The sequence below is a fragment of the Balaenoptera borealis genome (genome assembly GCF_965194805.1).
Source record: "Balaenoptera borealis genome assembly, chromosome: 16".
Classification (NCBI taxonomy): Eukaryota; Metazoa; Chordata; class Mammalia; order Artiodactyla; family Balaenopteridae; genus Balaenoptera; species Balaenoptera borealis.
This window is the reverse complement of record NC_138872.1, coordinates 28,719,040-28,735,551: the sequence shown is the minus strand read 5'-3', so window position 1 is coordinate 28,735,551 and position 16,512 is coordinate 28,719,040. Positions and strand designations below refer to the sequence as shown.

Genomic DNA, 16,512 nt, shown 5'->3' with positions numbered 1-16,512 from the left:
ACTTTATATGGATTAACTCAATCCCTATATCAGCCCTGTTAAGTAGGGAGTGGTAGTATTACTGTCATTTAATATAGAGGGAAACAGGCCCAGAGAGGATACGGGAATTGCCCAAAGCCCCATGCCCGCCAGTGGTGAAGCAGGATCCTAGCGCGGATTGGGTCTCACTGCTCTGTCATTGTCTTATTCCCTGCCTCCCCCTCTGGCTGGCGGGCTCCCCCCGGTGGAAACTGGGCCTGACTCACCTTCACATCTCTCGGGGCCTTCTGTGATGTCTGGCACCAGCAGGCTCTCAGTAGAGGTTTGCTAAATTCCACTGACTTTCTGTTTTCTCTTCTAGCTGCCAAGCGGCCAAGGGATGAGCTGGGGCCCGCCTTCCCAATGGCATCTCCCCGTGGTCTGGAACTGAAGACACTGAGCAATGGTCCCCAGGCCCCAAGGAGACCAGCTCCTCTGGGTCCAGCGGCCCCACGCAGGGAGGGTGTGGAGAATGCCTGCTTCTTTTCGGAGGAGCACGAGACTCATTTCCAGAACCCTGGGGAGGCCAGACTGTGCAGCTCCCCCAGCCCCCCTGAGGGCGTCCCCTCATGGCCCCGATCCCAGAGGGACGCCCTGTCCCTGCGTTCAGAAGAGGGGCCAGGCCTGGAGCCTGTGAGCCGCCCGGTGGATTACGGCTTCGTTTCCGCTCTGGTTTTCCTGGTGAGCGGGATCCTCCTGGTGGTGACTGCGTACGCCATCCCCCGAGAGGCGCGTGTCAACCCGGACACAGTGTCAGCACGGGAGATGGAACGACTAGAAATGTACTATGCGCGCCTGGGCTCACACCTGGACAAGTGCATCATTGCAGGCCTGGGGCTGCTCACAGTGGGCGGCATGCTTTTGTCCGTGCTGCTGATGGTCTCCCTGTGCAAGGGAGAGCTGTACCGCCGGCCGAACTTCGTCCCTGGCAGGGGCTCCAGGAAGACCTACGGCTCCATTAACCTGCGCATGAGACAGCTCAGTGGGGATGGGAGCCAGGCCCTGGTGGAGAACGAAGTCGTCCAGGTCTCGGAGACCAGCCACACCCTCCAGGGGTCTTAAGTAAGAGCCCACCCTATCTGGCTGCTTCAGCTTCAGGGCTACAAGGCCCCCGAGTCTGGGGTTTCGGACTGAGCTCCACATAGGGCCCCGTGGAAGGAGTCCTGGGTGCTGGAGGAGGAGCTTGGGGCCTGGCCCAGGCTTTGCTTGGGAGAGCTGCCCCCGATCTGTTTTGTAGCTTGAGGTTTTGCATAAGGTTTTGTTTGAAGGATGGCTTCTGCTGCTAAAAATACAAAAGTTTGGAAACTGCTGCCCTTGGAGGATGAGTTTCTTGGCCTGTCCGAGGATTGAGAGCTGTCTGAAAGGCTGCCCATCCTGTTCCCCATGCCTTGGGGAATTCCGGGTCCTCTGCTGTCCTCATCAGCCATGTTTGGGTGTTGGGCAAACTTGGCTTTGAGCCCTGACTGTCTAAGGTGGGAGGTGGCTTCATGATGAGGGGAGAAGTCAGCCCTGGGATGACCTCCCCACTCCAGGCCTCAGTCCCCCTGACTGTGAGGTGAGAGGGATGGCCCCTCCAGTTCTGCCCTAGGAATTCCTATATGGAATGGGAGCCCAGTTTCTGCATCTGGCCGCTCCTTCAGGGGACGAGAGTGTCTGGCAGGTGCTGACCATTCTCTGACCCAGTGTTGGTGGCCACCAGTGTCACACAGCCAGCATCTCACACGGTCCTGTTAAAGGACCCCCTAAGTCCTCAGGTTAGACTGGGCTAAATCCAGAGTTTGCTACAGCCTGGTCTTGGTCTTGGAATTGAATTACCTGCAGTGACTAGATCTTAGCACACATTTTACAAAGTCATGTGCACAGTTTTCACTAACTCCCTGGACAAGGGCTGGGGGATGTTTCAAACAGGAAAGGGTAGGGGCTTTGTTGTATTTCTGTGGACACAGTGTGGGCCTTCATTACCTCCCCTTCCTCAATAGTATGTCTCTTAGGCCTGACCTTATTCTGGTAACAGAAAAAAAAATTTTTTTTAATGCTGAATTTGTAACCTTCCTTCCCCAACTCCCCTAGCTGTAAAGTGCAGCCCCAATTTATTTAGGGAGAAATCAGGCACATTCTGGTGGCCTGAAAATTCTAGCCATATTGATCACATTTGTTCTGTTTCTCTTGTCGACTGTTTCCAGGCTCTGTCCAGACTCTCTTTAAACTACTGACAAAGAAAGGAAGTGGGCCCTAGCAGGCAAGGAGATAAAGGTGTTTGAGGACTGGGGGAGGGCATCGTCCATTCTGAAAGGCCCTAGAGGGCTTTGAGAGTACGTGCCTTCTAGGCCACTGGCGTGAAGACTCTAAAGGGGTCATTTCTGTGAGCCCCCGACCCATGCAGGTCCTACGTACTCCATCTCAGTTGGCCATGTGGGACATTGATCCTAACTGACTCTTCAGGGTGGGAGGATAGGGTGGGCATGGGGTCTGTAGGCTAGAGCAGCCCTGATTATCTGTAACCTGAGCCTTCAGTCCGGTGAGTTGAACATCTGGGCAGTGTAACATCATAGCTTCTATGACGGATCAAATATCTGCTCCTGCTGGCAGGTTTTGCCAGGAGTAGGGGGCTGGGGGAGGGCTGGAGGGGACAAAGGCTATTCAGCTTGGCCTGCCAGGTTCTGTTCCTGGTGTTTAAGAGGTGTGGTTTGAAAAGGACAAAGCCTCAAGATGGTGAAAGATTCACAAGTCAAGTCTCCAAGCGAGGAGTAGAGGCAGAAAGTGGCGTGAGCCATTCTAGGTAGTAGAATTGAACATCCCAAATGATGGGCCTTTCATATCCAAAATGATAATAAAAATATCAATCCAAGCCAAATGGATTATTGTGAGATATTGTCAGTTTAAATGCAATGGATTGTTTTTAGGGGCTAAATCTATTAGAAGATTAAATCTAGATTAAACCAGGAATCTCAGGTTTTCTCTAAGTCAGAGAAGCCAGCTTTGCATCCTAATACAGAAACTCCTTTAGGAAATGTGTAAAAGGGATGGAGGCAGTCATTACTTTGTCAATGTGTTACGAAAACTTGAGCGATGCCAAAAACATTTCCCCAAGATTGCAGCTGAGATCTCCCAGCCAGTGGATCAGAAACAGGGTCAGGAGGGAGCATGGCGTAGGGTGCCGAGAACTTTCTTTGCAGGTTTTTTGGGGGTAGGTGTGAAGTGGTCCCAAGGGACCCTGTGGTAGCCGAAATGTGCCTCATCTGCAGGAACTCCCTCTCCCACCCGACAGCCTACTAGGGTCCCCAAACCTTGCTTTTCCTGGTGTATGAGAACAGATAACTGATTTTGGAGTTGGTAAAACCTGGGTTTGAATCCAGGGTCTGCCATTTATTGTCTGTGTGGCCTTGGGCAAGGTACTCTATCTCTCTGAGTATCCTGAGTATTGTTTTCTTTGGGAAGTGGGAGGAATGAAACTTCGGCCTCAGCCTCCTTGCGGGGAGAGGGGGGTTGGTGAAAATCATAGAGAAGTTAGAGGCCTGAGTGTATGAGGTCCAGTTACCATGTTCATGCTCCTTCCCCACGCCAGTTGAAGATAACTGGATTAGGCCTAAAACCTCAGGGTCAACCCTTCTTACTTCTCTCGAGCCTCCCATTCTACCCATCAGCAGATCTTGTTGGTTCCACCTTTGGAATCTGACCCCTGCCCGCCCCTCAGCCATAACTGCCTGGCTCAGGTTGCTCATTAGTGCCCTAATTCCTCTACTCTGCCCCAGTTCATGTTCCACTCTGCGGCCAGGCAGATCCTATTCAAAGGTTAATTCGGTCAGGTAGCTCCTCTGCTCGAAACTGTCCTATGGCTCCCTCTCATTCCAGGCAAAAGCCACCTTTCTCGCCAGTCAAGGGTAGATTTACCATCCAGGCTCCTCACTTGCCCAGGCTCCTTCCAAGGCCCTGGGTCAAACTTTTATTTGTAATTTTGTTTTTTTAAAAGAGGACAGCTCCCTAAATTGCATAAGCTTCAGGTCCATCCCTCACAGTGGCCTATAAAAGGCCTACACAGTCTGGGCCCTGTGCCTCTCTGACCTTATCTCCCACCCTAGCCTCTGCTCACTCCACAGCAGCCATGCTTGCCTCCTGGCAGGCACACTCAACATGCCAGGCACACTGCCACCTCAGGGCCTTTGCACTTGCTGCTCCTGGAAGGCACCCCTTCCCTGTGGGCCTTTGGGCAAACTATTCTACCTCTCTGGTCTTCCAGAGTGAGACTAGAAACCTTCCCACTCTGCCTTCTCTTGGGACTGAGGGGATCAGGAAACACAAGAAGAGGGCTTTCCAAAGTTAAGACCATGGTACCATGTCTGGAGAGCTTTGGAAGGGCAAGAGGAGGGGGAGGAAATGAGGCATTATGAAGAAGCCACAGGAGGCAGGGTTCTAAGGGTTCTGTCTGGGAGGAAAGGGGAGGGTCAGTGGCACTGACAAGAGGCAAGGAGATGCCCTCCAGTTGGGTCTGTTGGTTTCTCCCGAGAGAGTGGGCTCCTCTTGATGTCCCCAAGGAGATGAGTTTCAGCTAAGGGAAGGAGAAGCTTGCTGAGATTTTGCCTGGGTTGGAGTGATAGGGAAGTCCTTGTCAGTGGAGGTACATTAGCATTTACTGGTCAGATGTTGGGTGTCTTCAGGCAGAAGGCATAGTGGAGTTGGGTAGGATTTAGTCACGAGGCTCCCCAGGGTCCCAACCCCCCTCCTTGGAGGAGAGCCTCTGCCCCAATGGCCAGAGCCTGGCTAAAGACAGTAGCAACCCTGGCCCTCTGTATCTTCTTTTCTTTGGCCCCAACACCCTCTTCCCAAGATCAACCCTCTTCCTGGGTCGGGTTGTCCTTGAGCAAATGGGCAGGCCCAGGAGGTCTGAATGGTGCAGAGGGCGGCAGGATTACTGCCTTCCTCCTCCAAGGGGACCAAGCACTTCTGAGCTTTCTCCCTACTCCAGTCTCAGAGGGACTGGGGGCAGAGCCCCTTATGGAGAGAGTCCAGTGAGGAGCGCCCACCATGTAATAGTATAAGGGTACTGGCTCTGGGGTCGGATGGCCTGGATGCTTAGTGGATGTCTAATTCCTCTGAGCTGCTGTTTCTTCATCTGTTAAATGATAGCACCTTCCCCATAAGGCGTAGTGAGCAGTAAATGAAATACCTGTAAAGCACTTAGCATAGTGCCTGGTACTTCATAATTCACTCAATAATGTTAACTATTCATTTGTCCGTTCACTCACACCTATCTGTATTCTTCCCTGGGTGGGGCACTACAGGGACACATGGGCCCTGCCCCTGGGGAAACAGGACAGTGCCCAGAGGGCTGTGTATGTGGGGCCAGGTAGGGGGGTGTTGGCACAGAGGGGGTATCTGATTAAGTTGGGGTCAGAAAAGGCTTTCCTGGAAGGGGTGATGTCTAATAGGATTCTTTTAAACAGGAAGTAGGACTTATAAATTTATTTATTTATTTTTGCTGTGTTGGGTCTTCGTTTCTGTGCGAGGGCTTTCTGTAGTTGCGGCGAGCGGGGGCCACTCTTCACTGCGGTGCGCGGGCCTCTCACTGTCGCGGCCTCTCTTGTTGCGGAGCACAGGCTCCAGACGCGCAGGCTCAGCAGTTGTGGCTCACGGGCCCAGCCGCTCCGTGGCATGTGGGATCTTCCCAGACCAGGGCTCGAACCCGTGTCCCCTGCATTGGCAGGCAGATTCTCAACCACTGCGCCACCAGGGAAGCCCAGGATTCTTAAACAATGAGGCAGTATCCAGTGTGGGGTGAGAATGGGGAGCAGGAAAGGTATTCCGGGCAGAGAGGAAAAGCATGAGCAGAGGCTCAGAGGCAGCCTGGTGTGTACTGGGGAGGGGCAGGGGTGGGCGGGAGGCCTGCAGGTTCTGGGCTGGAGTGTTGAGATGAGGCATGCTGAAGAGCAGGGCCATCATAGTGGGGGCTTGCATTTCATCATCTACAGCCTGGGGGCAACCACAGTCCTTAACTCACAGGGTTGTTAGGAGGACTCGGAGTTCATACTGGTATAGCGCATACTTAGGGGCCTGGTACGTGGGGAGAACCCACTGTCAGCCATATGATTGCTTATAGATGTGTGTGGCAGGAAGACTCTTCTTTTTTTTTTAAATTTATTTATTTTATTTATTTTATTTTTGGCTGCGTTGGGTCTTCTTTGCTGCGCGTGGGCTTTCTCTAGTTGCGGTGAGCAGGGGCTACTCTTCGTTGCGGTGCTCGGGCTTCTCATTGTGGTGGCTTCTCTTGTTGCGGAGCACGGGCTCTAGGCACCTGGGCTTCAGTAGTTGTGGCACATTGGCTCAGTAGCTGTGGCTCGCAGGCTCTAGAGCACAGGCTCAGTAGTTGCAGCGCATGGGCTTAGTTGCTCCGCGGCATGTGGGATCTTCCTGGACCAGGGCTCGAATCTGTGTCCCCTGCATTGGCAGGCGGATTCTTAACTACTGCACCACCAGGGAAGCCCCAGGAAGACTCTTCTGAGGGCAGGTGCATTGTAGGGGTGATGCTGGCATTGGGGAGGCCAGTCCATGGGACTGTCCAACTGCAGCCAGAGGACATAACCTTGAACTCCAGACCTCCATCTCTGCAGCCTGTCCCTTCTCAGCCTCCGAGCTGCCAAGGTTGAGGTGGAGGCTGCTGTTCTCCTGGGCCTGGGGGAAGGTTAGTGAGTGGAAGGATCTTCTGGCAGGAAAGCTGGCCCCAGGGGAGCAGGGAGGATAGGGGAACAAGGCGGCTGCCATGCCAACCTTTTCGCGGGTGGGAGGGCATCGGAGCCAATAATGACTTAGGGTAAAGGGCATTCAGAAAAGGCCATCTCTCTCCCTCTCCCAATTCTTTTCAACCAGTCTCTCCCTATCCTCCTCTTTTTTATTTCTCTGTGTCTACATCCCCTTTCACTAAAGCCACTCCTGGGGGTTAGGCACCCACAGGTGAGTTGCTACTATTGCTGACTCACCTGCCAGCCATCTGATTCTCCTCCTGAGAGTTTCCACCCTCCCCCGCCAAAGATGAAAGAAGGGCCCCAAATGCAAATGCCTGTACAGCTTGGCAGATGACATTCCCGAATGAAGCAGGTGGCGGTGAACAGCAGTGGCAGGATTAAAGGGGTGCCTGCTTCAGCTGGCTAGCTGTTGCCCTGGTGAATGGGCTCAGGGTTGCCAGAGCTCCTGACTTTTCAAGAGCAGCTGGACATCTGGAGCTTTGCGTGGGTAAAAGGATGCTGAAAGGGATTATCCCATTGCCTGAGAGTTGTGACGGGCCAGAACTGAGGACAAGGGAGTGTCCAATGAGATGCCACCTGCTGGGGCCAGACATCCACCCCCTCCCTGGCCCAGGGCTTACTGAGTCACTCATAGAGATGGGGGCACCCTCAAGAAGTGGACTAGACTGCCTCCCAGCTGGAGGCTCACTGAACTACAAGGTCTGCAGACCACTTGAGTGTTTCCCATCCAAGATCCTTCGTTCTTTCAACAAAGACTTAAGCACCATTCTGTGCTAAGTTTTGAGGTATAGCACCAAACAGATGAAAAAGGTTTGGGAAGTATTCTTTTTTGTTTGTTTGTTTTGTTTCTTCTTCTTTTTTTTTTTTTTTTTTTTTTGATCGGCAGCTAAGTTTGCCATCAGTTTTATTTTTTTTTCCCCATCTTTGGCTTGATTGTGTCTTTTGGCTGGATACCCACCAAGAGGCAAACCCAGTTTACAGGTGACAAAATTAATTTCATATTCTTTTTTACTGTTATAATGTGGCTACTAGAAAAATTTTAATTATATATGTGGTTGTCATTGTATGCCTATTGGACAGCACTGGTCTATATGTTTCAGCCAAGTATTATACGTATATACATGTATGTGCACATGATATATCTATAACATGGCTTATATCATCTTTCCATAGCATCTATCACCGTCTTATTACCAAACACTTAGAGAGAACTGTTCAATGTCAAAGTGAGTGCCAGCCTTTCAACGTCAGCTGAAAGGGCTGCCCCCATCATCTGAAGTATCCACTTCCAAAGCAGAGAGTACCTGTTGACTCAGTCTGACTCATCTGCCTGACTGACCTTAGTCTGATGTTGCAGAGCCTTGGCAGAGATGACAAACCTCTTGGGAATGTTTTTATTTTTTCTCATAACCTTACTAGTTCAGAAAGGATTATAACCATCCTGCCAACGGGTATGCACTCCAAATGGCCACACATCCTGGATTAGGCAGGAAATGACTAGGAAAATATTCTTGAGAGGGCTTGACAAGTATCTTCTGGAGCTCGTGAATTAGTGTGAACATGGAGATGAGGTCTATTTCTGACCTGGAGAATTTCTGATGTGGGAGGCCCATGCAAACAGCCCACGCTGGCTTGAAGGGATGATGGTGCTGGGAATCAGGGAGGAATAAGGGCAGTCCTGCATCCCCTCCCAGTGTTCTGAGGCCCTTGAAGGTAGGCAGGTGAGAGGAGGCTGGAGCTGTGGGGTGGCACAGGTAGCTATGCAGCCCAGCATACTACTTCAAGAAGCAGAGGGGCTATGAGCCTCTTACGGACTGAGAGAGATCCTCACTACTCTCTGAGAGTCCAGGATAAAGCTCTCAACACCCCCCCCCCCATATTTGGCATGTTGTCTACTGAAGACTCCAGCATCAAAAACAAACAAAACCTCAGCATGAGTTAGAGTAAGAGCACCTCCCCTGGCCCATCATCATGGCTAGTGAAGAGACACTTCATTTTCCTCCCTTCTTCCTCCCCATCCCACCACAGTGGAGGAGCAAGGGTTCAAAAGGGGTCAGAGGAGACCTCTTGGAACTGGATATAAGTTGGAAAGTTTTAAACTGGACTGGACTGAATTTGAAAATCAAAGTGACCAGTTAGTTATTGGTTGGGCCCTAGATGCTGAGATGAGAAAGGGGGATTTGACAGAGGTTAGTCGGATAAAAGAAAACACTTCATGTTTCTACATTTCAGTGAACCCGTTATGCGTTATACACATTAGACCAAATATAGTGTTCTTTCTGTGCCAGGCACTCTTCTAAGTCTTTATATCTACTAGCTCACTTAAACCTCACAACCATCTTGGAGAGTGGGTGCTATCATTACTTCCATTTTACAGATGAGGAAGCTGAGGCACAGTCAGGCTAAGTGACTTTCCCAAGGTCACACAGCTGGCAAATAGCAGAGTCAAGACTCAAATTTAATAGCATGCAGGCCAGTCAGAGCACGTTTGTGGATCTGGGCTGTGGGCTGCCACTTTGAGGCTCGTGGTGGAGACATGAATTGGGAAGCTCTGTGGGGGAGAGGAGGGGACAGTTGGGGGAGCACTGAACTTGGGCAGACTCATGGCCTACTTAAATCATGGAATCTCACAGGTGAGCAGGATCTTGGAGGCAGTCAAGCCCACCTTTATCCCCATTTTACTACTGGGGAAAACCAAAAAGGGGGGTGGAACTTGCCCAGGGGCCCCATGGCTCAGGCCACCTCTCTTCTTCCTAGGCTTCTCATGTGAATTTATGTCCTAGGAATCAAGAAGCGTACAGGATGAAACTGTGCTCCTGTGGCTCTAATCTGAAGGAGAGAGGGAAGGCGGAGCTCTGCCTTGGAGGCAGGATACCTAGGTTCAGGTCTCCTTCTCTTAGGGATGCCTGCCTGTCCCCAGGGGAGGGCCATCCTGGATTGGGGAGCAGCAGACACAAGCTTACCCTGGCCCAAAGGCTACCTCTTGCAGCTGCGCATAGGTGGGCGCTGACCAGGGTGCTGAACCTGTATGGCCCCTTCCCCTTACAGCCTCACTGAGGGGAGAAAAGGAAGTGGGAGGGAAGGGGATTCTCCTATTTTTGTCCCTCAGAGACTAACATGACTGTTTTGGGTACTGTTTAGTAGGAAAGCCTTGGGCTAGGATTTCTGTGGTCTTTGTGGCATAGGTAAGGTCACTCAAGTGCTCTGGACCTGCTTCTTATCTGTTCAATGGGGAGAGTAGCTCCCATCCTACCAAACTCAGAAGGCTGGGGCGAGCATCACTTGTGGTCAGAGCACAGAGTCCAAGGCCATTTCTGGGGCCCAGTGAAGCCTCTCAGGAGGTCACCCTTACAGAGAGGCTTTGTGGGCCTGTTTCTTCCTCTGTGGGATAGGGGTTGGGCTGGGTGGTTTCAGATGCTCCTAACCTGGGTGCTTGGGTGCTGTGGCTATAGGTGGAAGTGCTCAGAAACATGAGATACACTTTGCAAACAGGGCTGACTTAGGAGTCTTAGACCATCTTGGGAATTATGCAGCACTGTTCTCATACAAGACCTGACTTGTTTTCCAGCTTCAGGAGTGGGTTTTGCCCATACTCCTCATCTGGACAAGATGTGAGGTCTGGGTACAGCAGTTTTACTAAAAAGAGCACTGGTTTTAGAACCAGCTGACTCAGGTCCCCATCATGGTTCTGCCACCCCTAAAAGAGCAAACCCAGCACCACTTCAACTAATGCTGCTATCAGTGTTTCCTGCGGGAGTAGCCAGGTGTACTACATGAAACAAGGAAAAGCCTAGCACACTGTGGGCACCAGATACAAGCTTGTTTTCTTTGTTGGGTAGCAGCCTAAGGTTCCCCTCCTCTTGTCCATGACCCTCAGTCTTATCTACCCACGTGGCTTCAGTAATGATAGCTGGTAGCCACTGAGCTCCTGCTATCTGTTTATAAGACACATTATTTGGTTGGACCCTGCAACAATCCTGAAGGTAGAGGTGATGCTCATTTTGCAGATAAAGCCACATACCAGCAAAGGGAGGGCTGGAAGTCGCACCCACTCCTGCTTGATTCTGAGAGCCCTGCTTGGCTTTGGGCAAATAACTAGACCTTTCCAAACCCTCTTTTTCTGGCCTAGAAAATGGGGATAGTATTTCATTATGGTTATGATTTGAAGATATAATGTATGCTATTTTACAAGGGTCCATGCATATTTTAAAACATATATGAAACACATTTGAGTGATATGGGAGAAAAGAATGGAGAGGTTACAGGGGGTAAAACGGAAAAAACTTAAAATAAGGATGTTCTTGCATGCGTTAGTCATAGTATGCCATGAACCGAGAAGACTGACCTGATTCTTTTCACCTGATATCCAGGTAAAGGAAAAAGATATCAGGCTTGTACACTAGAGAGTTTCAAACTTTAAAGTGCACACGAATCATCTGGGCAACTTGTTAAAATGCAGATTCTCATTTAATAAGCCTGGGTGGGGCCTGAGATTGCACATTTCTAGCAAGTTTGTAGGTGATGCTGTTGGTGCTGCTGGTTTGAGTAGCAAGGATGTAGCCTTCCCTTCTCAGGAATTCTCAAACTGGTCTCGTCACATGAATCACCTGAGGAACTTGTAAAAAATGAACTTAAAGGCCCTTGCCTAGTGATTTGGATCCAGGTCTGGGTTGGGGCCCAGGATGTACTGTGTCCTTCGAGCAAGCATCTTAGGAGACTGGTAGGCCTGGGCAAGCTGGAGAAGCATGGCTGTGGTGCTCATCTCTATCAAGGCCCATGCTGTAGACAGACTTGAGACACTGGCTCATCAGAACTCTGTCCCAAATGTGCCTTCCTGAAGGGACAGGGAGGAAAAGGAAACAAGAACATTTCCCCAGGCTCCCTTGCAGCTATGGTTTGAGAGGTGATGTCGGTTCCAACTATCAGATGCATGCAGTTGAGCCTTGCACTTGGAACTGAGCTGAGAGTGGGGGCGGTCAAGGTGGCAGTATGAGGGGATTTAATTTCGGGCGCAGATCTAGGCAGTTGCTGTGAGGCTCTGGAGTTTCCTGATCCCCGGATCAAGGCAATGATGATGTGATCTTGCTGATGTCTGCATCCAAATCTTGTTTAAAAAAGCTGAAGTAGTTTCTGTTTCCTGCAGCCCTCCCACTGTCTCCTCTCTCAGAACCCCTGTCATACTCACAGTACTCACCTTACGTGGCTAATATGGAACATGGCCTTTCCTCATGGTCATCCAATCTCCTCTATTAGACTGCACTATCAGCCTAAGCAGAGACAGGCCCTGCCACTAGTGAGGTGTTCCAACCTCATGTCATTGCTGCTCTCTGCACTCTAGGGTCTATCTTTAGTCACCTGGGTCTTGCCACTCACTGGCCACCACCCTCACTGCCTGCCACTTCTACTTGTGACACACCCTCTGGGTCAGGTTCAGGGTCCAGCACAGCTGGAGTGACTTAGGGTGTGCCTTGTGGTATCCCAAGGACAAACAAGAGCTGGGGGCTTGGATGCCTGCCTTTGAACCTCTCTTTTGGTGCAAAAAGTCAATAGTGGTCCATAAGCATGTTAAGTTTTATAAAAGACAAATCTGAGGATATGCATGTGAGGGATCTTTCCTCTCCTTGGTGGTGGGACCTGTCTCATTGGAACTGCCCAAAGTAGACAAGATTAGAAGGTGACAGATATTCATTGCTCCACAGATTCTAATTTTTCTTCTGTGAAGAGGCATGGATCAGTAATAGAATGTCATTAATGAGAGTAGAAAGGGAGGCCATGAAGGAAGCTGGATTTCAAAGAATGAGGTTGTTATGGGGCTTGCTACCCACTTTCTAACTACATGTCAACAGGTACTGACCATCCAGCACAGGAATATAAAATCTGTTTTGAACATAATGCATTCTTAGAGTCAGGGTCTTGAGACCAATGATTTCACCATGGAGGCTGACAGAAGCTCATGACTAAGTAGATAAATGCAATGCAATGAAAAACACAGCCAGCTCTAAGAATTAGGAAAGAGGCAAGGCAAGGAAGAGAAGGTGGGAATGTAGGGGCTGCCAGAGATGGTACACATGGTCTATGGCACTTCACTGAAAGACGAAGATTTAGAACCAGACCTTTATTTTACTTGTAAGCCACTGGATCAACAAAGAAATTTCAAACCAAGCAAAAGTGATGCCATGAATCGCGCTAGACCCGGAAAGGTCATGGCAACTTCCCTACAGACAGGACCTTTCCTGTATCACATCCAGCCCTGAAACTTCCCCAAAAGTCAAACCCAAACTCCTCTGTGGCTCACCAGCCGTGGTCATCCCAAGGTGGCTATTACCAAAGCCATAGTCTGCTCCCCAGGGGTGACTGTCTCTGGTCTCTGTTTTGCTTGACCTAGGTCAAAATTCCTTGTTTGTTTAAAAAAGCTAAAGTAGTTTCTGCGGAGAAACCAGAACCCTCACACTCTGCTGGTGGGAATGTAAAATGGTGCAGTCACTTGGGCAAACAGTCTGGCAGTTCCTCAAAAAAATTGAGTTATCATATGATCCAGCAACTCCACTCCTAGGTGATATACCCAAGAGAACCAAAAACATATGACCACACAAAAACTTGTACGTAAATGTTCATAGCAGCCTTATTCATAATAGCCAAAAAGTGGGAACCACCTAACTGTCCATAAGCTGATAAATGCATAAAGAAAGTGTGGAATATTATTTAGCCATTAAAAGGAATGAATTACTGATACATGCTACAACATGGATGAACCCTGAAAACATTAAGTGAAAGAAGCCAGACATGAAAGACCACATATTGTGTGATTTCCACGTGTAAGAACTGTCCAAAATAGGCACATCTTTAGAGACAGAATATAGACTAGTGGTTACCTGGGGCTGGGAGGAGGGAATGGGGAGTGACTGTTGATGGGTATGGGTTTTCTTTTTGGGGTGATGAAAATGTTCAGGAATCAGACAGGGTGATGGATGCACAACACTGTGAATATACTAAAAACACTGAATTGCACACTTTAAAAAACGTGAACTTTATGGGTATGTGAATTATATCTCAATAAAGCTGTATTTTTAAAAAAGAGGAACAGGTTATTAAGTGCTGATATTTATTGCTAAGGCTCCAACCTTTTGGGTTCCACAAAACATATACCTGAACCATTCCCTTTGGCTGCTTGGCTGGAAGGAGGGAAGTGGCCCAGATATACAACACATACCGACAGCCTGACTTGGAAGTTCCTGAAGGCCCCATTCACCTTCCCCCACATAACTAAGACATAGTCCGTGTTCCTCACTGTCCCTGATGCAAGGAGACCCACTCAGAAAACCTGCTAATTCTGCAGGTGGATCACTAAAGTTTCTATTCTCAGAAAACAGAATTATATTTATGGCTATCCTTTCCACTTTTGCTATTAGAAAATCTAAGTGGCGAATTTATTGTTTCAATCTTGTCCTTTCCTTGAATCAGGGTCCTAAAAGTTATCTACTTCTCCCACTTGTCTGATGTTCCTTTAAATGCTTCATTTTATAATAAAAGATGCTTTTATGAGCAAATTACCCCAAGTCCTTTTGGTTGAAGATATGATCCAGTTTCAAAACAAAAACGTTCTACCCATTTGCTGGCTCTTGAGGAAAAAGGCTATTAATGACTGCATTTGTAGCTCTGCCTGACCTCTGGGTCTTTCTCCAGAGCAGAGCTGTTCTAAAAGCTTCAAGGTGGTCTTTTACTAAATCAGTGCTTGAATTGGGGCCTGCCAGAAATGCCCAGGAAGCCGGCTCATGCTAGCCTCCCCACCTAGTCCCAGCCTCCATCTTGGATTGACCCTGGGCACATATGCCTGTTTAGTTTACTCCTAACCCACTCTCGGGCACAGCAGACAGGCAATTCAGGCTACAGCATATTGGCAGATGCCTCAGGAAGGCTCTGGTAGCCCTCTGCCCACAGATAAATAATACGTCCTAATTTAGGGGAAGGAATCCAAGGAGCTGAGAAGTTTAAGGACCCACCCGTGGCTGAAATGCTAGTTAGGGAGTGAAAGTGACTAGTGCCTTGATCTCTTGCCTCTGAGTCTGGTGCTCTAGAGTGCTTTTTCCACTCCAGCACAGGGGTTCATCACTGACCACATCTGTCAGGCCTCAGGCTGAAAAGGATCTGGAGAACACCAAAGGTCAGATGGGCCTGGACAGAGGGCACAGGTTTCCAGAGGCTGGGGCTCCCTGGGGGTGAAATGCCTTCCTGGGTTGTTTCTTGCATCACCAGCTCCTTCATTCACCCCTATCACACACTCCCCCCAACCCGCCCCCTGCCACTGGCTTTCAGAGACCAGGCTCCCTGCTTGTCCTGAAGTTCATCACCACGCTGCTATGCTTGTGTCTGGGCTGCAAGAGGGGTGAGAGGCACACAGTTGCAGACTCTGTAGGTAAGTACCACAAAAAGCCTTGAACCTTTATTCTTTCCCTTTTGCCCCAGTTCCCAGGGGTCATCAGACATAGAAGCAGACATCAGAATGTTTTAGAGCAAGAAAGGCACACCTCAGATTTCGTAGGTAGACACGATGGCCCTGGGAGGGGAAGGGACCTGCTTAGGGTCACTCAGTAAGCTAGTGGCAAAAAGGAGGTTAGCCTTCAGGTCTGTTCTGTTTATTCCTCTGTTCATAGGCTGCCATTGCCCAGGCACAGAGGGACCCAGAGGACTGGCTCAGACAAGCAGAACTGGAAGATTTTGCCCTTTTCAGAATGATGCAGTCTTTCCGCAATGTGCCTGTCCTTGTGAAAGTCATCCTTGTGGCCTATGGGGTTTCCAGTCACTCATTTTCATCCATGAAGCCAGACTGGGACCCATCTTAGTGGTGTCAGGAGCAAGAGCAATTTATGAAAGGAAGGTGCCTGAGAAGCAAGAACAGGCCCTGGGTAGGAAAAAAGAGTCACTTAGCCCCTCAAAGATTCAAACTCTCGGGGGTTTCCCTGGTGGCGCAGTGGTTGGGAATCTGCCTGCCAGTGCGGGGGACGTGGGTTCGAGCCCTGGTCTGGGAGGATCCCACATGCCGGGGAGCAGCTAGGCCCGTGAGCCACAATTACTGAGCCTGCGCGTCTGGAGCCCGTGCTCCGCAACAAGAGAGGCCTCAACAGTGAGAGGCCCGCGCACCGCGATGAAGAGTGGCCCCCACTTGCCGCAACTGGAGAAAGCACTCGCGCAGAGACGAGGACCCAACACAGTCATAGATAAACAAATAAATAAAATGTCCTTCCCAGGTTTATAAAATCATTAAAAAAAAAAAAAAAAGATTCAAACTCTCAAGTCTCATAAATGGAAGGAACTGAGCAGCAAAGAAGCGTGGGAGACTGGCAACATGAGTTTTGTATTGACATTTGGTTCTTAATAATAACATCCAAAATGTGTTCTGTTCTTACAGTGCTGCAACTGGGACTGCATCGGGTCGAGGGTATATGTTGCCGGAGTCTCCCTGGGAAGTGGGGAGGAGCTGGTGGTGAGAGACACTGATTTCTCTTTGGGACCTATATGCAGCCAGGTGGACAGCTGCAGCAGGTACCTTGGCCCTGGTAGGGGGTGGGGAGGCAATCCCAGCTGGCCTGCAAACACATGGGCCGAGTCCCTTGCCCCCAGCCTGCAAGAAAACGGTTGCTGATGCGGCCAGCAGTGGCAGCTCCAGGAGAGTAGAGGGAAGGCTGGGATGTTACATTCTTGAGGCCTTCACAGGTACATGTCATCGTAGCCCGGCGGGGGGAGATGGTCTGGGTTAGGT

General features: G+C 49.9%; 2 protein-coding genes across 4 annotated transcripts in view; one reads left to right on the top strand and one right to left on the bottom strand.

The window, feature by feature from the left end:
- TMEM74B (transmembrane protein 74B) overlaps nt 1–16,039 on the top strand; it is a gene marked incomplete at its 5' end in the record, with an annotated part of 21,581 nt that extends 5,542 nt beyond the window's left edge. Inside the window, 1 exon segment of the mRNA XM_082361042.1 lies at nt 341–16,039. Coding sequence (XP_082217168.1) covers nt 341–1,080 — 740 coding nt within the window. The 3' untranslated portion in view covers nt 1,081–16,039.
- PSMF1 (proteasome inhibitor subunit 1) overlaps nt 15,170–16,512 on the bottom strand; it is a 54,692-nt gene continuing 53,349 nt past the window's right edge. For 2 of the 3 annotated variants that reach the window (XM_082361036.1, XM_082361037.1), the window contains one exon: nt 16,089–16,512. In XM_082361036.1, the coding sequence (XP_082217162.1) occupies nt 16,461–16,512 (52 nt within the window). In that variant the 3' untranslated portion in view covers nt 16,089–16,460. The other variant, XM_082361035.1, reaches the window with a different exon arrangement.